Source organism: Phalaenopsis equestris, unplaced genomic scaffold (assembly GCF_001263595.1).
Source record: "Phalaenopsis equestris unplaced genomic scaffold, ASM126359v1 Scaffold000276, whole genome shotgun sequence".
NCBI lineage: Eukaryota > Viridiplantae > Streptophyta > Magnoliopsida > Asparagales > Orchidaceae > Phalaenopsis > Phalaenopsis equestris.
This window is the reverse complement of record NW_018164718.1, coordinates 553,517-557,939: the sequence shown is the minus strand read 5'-3', so window position 1 is coordinate 557,939 and position 4,423 is coordinate 553,517. Positions and strand designations below refer to the sequence as shown.

Sequence of the window (4,423 nt, the reverse complement as noted above, 5' to 3'; positions counted from 1 at the left end):
CTTAAATTATGGCGGTCTATTTCATCTGTCTTCTGCCAAGGGTTTTCAAATTTCAAAATATCAAAAAGTGATTTAGTACTGTAACAGTGTTTATAGGATTTTATCTCACAAACGTTCTCATAGTTCATTGATTTTGCGCATTCCTCTTGAGTAGTTGATACTGATATATAATGCCTTACAAAGAAAATACACGGATCTGGCTTGGCATTACTGATATGTGACTTCTGCACTTCTAGACTTGATTTCCCTACTGCATAACTTGGAAGTTATATGCTACCTGAATGTAAGAACTACTTATTTTAAATCTCTACTACTTTTTAATATCAAAGATTTGAGAAGGCACGAGGTTGCATAATACTACTGTTGGTTGATCTTGATGAATGCAGAGAAGTTGAGAAATGTTCTTGGAAATCAATAATAAGTGTATAGTACAGCTTTTGCTAATTTAAGCTTAGGAAGGCCTGAAGAATTAGGCCTCACATTCTCCTACGAATAGTTAAGCTTGTAATCCTTTGCCAATAATTTTCTTGTTATCCATATTAAATGTCATCTCTTCTCTTGCTGCTATCTTTTGCATCTAGGATCCGTACCTTTGTAATATTATTGTTTATTTCTTACTTCCAATTGTTATTTCCTTCAGTTTCACAACACTTTGTTATGCTAACTAGTTTTTTCTTCACTTTTCACAGATAGAAGCTACTTTGATGCCTGAGGATTATCGAGAGAGAAAGGTTTCTTATCGATATAATTTTTCTGCTCATTTCCTTTATGCTGATGAAACTCTTAAAAGAAGTGTTGTCTCATATATTGATTTCATTTTATTTGAGGTCCTTATGTCATTCCTTGTTATGGAGTTTTATTTAAGTCCTTTTGTCATTCTTTGCCGGCCTTAACATCTTATATTTTCTTTAAAATTAGTTTTCATACAAATATTGTGTTGCTATGATGGAGCAAGATGGTTAGGTAAGTAGGGTTACTAATACAATCTAAGATGAGATGCGCAATGACACAAAATATCACAATCCACATTTATAAATCATCAATTTTAGCAAAATCACTCATTTTAACGTAAATCAACAAGCATGCGTTTTTAGTATACTCGAAATGTCATGAGAAAATCGTGAACAAATTTTCATTTGTAACAAAGGTGAAGTGTCAGATGACTAAAATGAATATGTCACGACAAAATTTCAATCAGGAACATTTGCCAGTCACTGAGCAAATTAATAATAAGAACATGTATAGAAATTACATAGAACAAAGATTCAAGCCTCATGCTAGAATAAGGAAACTCTCGTTAACACTTGCGAAGTGATCAGATACACATTCAATCAGCTTACACACATGAATTGAGGAAAAACTAGAAAATTAATTTCAATACTTTTGTTCAATTTCCTTTTGGGTCATTTACATACATACCACATAATTCTTATATAAATATATATACATATCTAGAAACTAAACTTTCATATTTACAATCATAATATTAATCTTTAATTTTACATAAAAGTAACACAAACTTTTTAAAAATGCACATTTTAATGTATAGATTCATGGCACCAAAATGTAATAAATGTAAATATCAAACTTTGGGAGTTAGATATGTAAATAACGCTTTATTGACAATAGCGTTACTCTTTGCCATATTCATTTCATTTTGATTTATTTGGCAGAGAGAGATATTTCCCCCACATGAAGGAATTCTTTTTGGTGCTAGAAATTTTCATCGTTATTAAAAATCTAAAATCGTTTAAAATCTTCAAGCAAATTAGTTTTAGCAAATTAATTTTGTGGTTTCAGCTCGCTTTGGGCAGGGGGAGGGGGGAGGAATTAAATCCATTCAACCGTTCTTATACTCATTTATAGTTTTAGTTTCTTACTTTATTTGGTAAACTCATCAAGCAATTGGTCCCAATAGGATAAGTGCAAATATTTTTCTTTTAACAATAATTTTATTTGGTTCTAATGCTTGTCATTTTTTTTGTCTCTCTACATCTATCAAGTACATATTTTGTTTAGCAGTATGTTTTGATTTCGTATGAAAGAGAAGCATAAAACTAAGTTTAAGTGTGGCTGAGATGAGAATGCTTGGGTCGATGAGTGACTTTACACTTAGAGACAAAATGTGAAACAAATATATCCGTGAAAGGGTTGGTGTTGCTTCAGTGGTAGACAAGATTAGAGAGAGCATCTTAGTGTTTTGGTCACATTTAACGTCGACCATATGATGATCTGGTTAGGAGAGTATATGTTTCAGATTCAACTTATATTAAAATATTTTTGTAGTATATTTACAGGAGGATGTACCTTGATGTATGCTATGCGTGCTTTTCACTGATGATATCCTTCTTGTGGATAAGACTAGAGGAGGAACTCAACAAAAACTTAAATTATGGCGGTCTACATTGGAGTCTAAAGGTCTTTGTTAGAGTAGAACTAGAACTAAATACATGGAATGTAATTTTAGTAGTAGTAGCTCTAATGCCAGCGTTCTAACTACGTAACATGTATGAACACTTTAGATAACTCGGGTCTATTGTTCAAAGTGATGGTGATATGTACGGGGATGTTATTAGTAGAATTCAAGCTGGTTGGTTAAAGTGGAGGAATGCTTCGAGCCTATTATGTGATAGAAAAGTACTGCTTAGACTGTAAGGAAAATTTTATAACATGGTGGTGAGACCTGCAATGCTCTATGACACAAAATGTTGGCCTTTAAAAGAGAAGCATAAAATTAAGTTAAGTAATGCCGAGATGAGAATGGTTAGGGGGATGAGTGGCTTTACACTTAGAGGCAAAATGTTAAATGAATATATCCGTGATAGGCTTGGTGTAGCTCCTGTGGCGGACAAAATTAGAGAGAGTCGTCTTAGATTGTTTGGTCGCATTAACCATCTGATGATCCGGTTGGGAGAGTAGATGTTTCGGATTTGACTTTATTTGTTAATGAGATAAATTATCCATTTCTATCCTTCCAGCGAAAGTTAACACATCACCTTTAACTTGCCTAATTATGCCCTTGTCGATATCATAAGTTGTTGCTCATTGCTATCATAAATTTTTTTTTGGTGTTTTTCAGTTGACATACTTTCCAACAATTCAAATCGGCCATTAATTTGATTTATCGTTAGCATAAGTTGTTGCTCATTGCTATCATAAATTTTTTTGGTGTTTTTCAGTTGACATACTTTCCAAAAATTCAAATCGGCCATTAATTTGATTTATCGTTAAACTTAGTTGATCATATTTTGCTAATAACTCTTTTTGTTAGTTTATCAAAGTAGTTAAAACATCATTCATATCGTGATTGCCCTACCCATTCACGCAAATTTGGCTTGGATACCAAATTATTGTAGGATGGTAAAGGGTCATGGGGCTACTGACTCAATTTAAGATTAGATGCACAATTAAATACTACTATTAATGACAACAAAAGTTGGTTGCTTTTATTATGATAAAAGAAACATGTTTTTTATTATCAAAATAGTACTTTAATAGAAGCCAAAATCCGAATTTCAAAAATAAAATAAAATAAAATAAAATAAATAAATAAAACACAAGTGTGCTTTAAATACGCATCCTACATACACACAATGCTCGCAGTTCGCTATCCTTTTTACAATTCTCACGAGTTTTATTTCTAGCTTCAAAATATGAAATTCTTAGAATTCTGGAGCTTTAACATAAATGTGCAGCTCATTTTGTTCCGAATTTATGCAGCTGAAATTTCTGGAGCTTTATTGGATCCACCTTGCAGATATTTAACTATTCTGTCCTGCCATTGCTTGGATAAATAAGGATGAATTCTGACATGTTCTGTAGTTTAGTCCTCTTGATTCAATATATTTATGAATTTTTCCTTCGCAGGTATGGATCCTTTGCAATGACTGTAACGATACTCCTGAAGCCTTCTTTCACGTTGTTGGTCACAAATGCCTCCATTGCCAGTCCTACAACACACGGTTGATTTCTCCTCCTATTCTTCCTCAATGATCATTAGTGATTCCATTGCGATTACAAGTATTTATTGATCATACCAACATCAATACCTCAACATATAATTGCATTCAATCTATTGATGTTATAGCGAGTAGCTTTATAGAAAGGGCAACTGTTAGAAATACTCTAGGTTAAGAATTTACTTCAAATGATTGTATGTATTTGAATTGAACTTTGTTTAATATTCTTGGTGATTATTTTCTCACTAGAAAAACTTAGTTCATTGAGGTTTTAACTTTTTTGCTACCTACTGTTTACAACGATGTGGTTCTATGGACTAATATAGGCATTTCTAACTTCATATGTATATCAAATGAAGGCTGAAATAAGACCAGAAATTGAAACGCAGAATGGGTTCTTTAAAATTTTTATTTTTATAGGAGGTCGTAGATTCAAATATCTTAAAAATTAGAAAAATGGAAAT

General features: G+C 32.2%; 1 protein-coding gene across 2 annotated transcripts in view; it reads left to right on the top strand.

Moving 5' to 3' along the window:
• Positions 1-4,202, top strand: part of LOC110024814 (E3 ubiquitin-protein ligase MIEL1) — a 13,512-nt gene extending 9,310 nt beyond the window's left edge. The window contains exons 11-12 of one of the 2 annotated variants that reach the window (XM_020724977.1): positions 690-731; positions 3,868-4,202. In XM_020724977.1, the coding sequence (XP_020580636.1) occupies positions 690-731; positions 3,868-3,993 (168 nt within the window). In that variant the 3' untranslated portion in view covers positions 3,994-4,202. The other variant, XM_020724978.1, reaches the window with a different exon arrangement.
• The last annotated feature ends 221 nt before the right edge of the window (positions 4,203-4,423 follow it).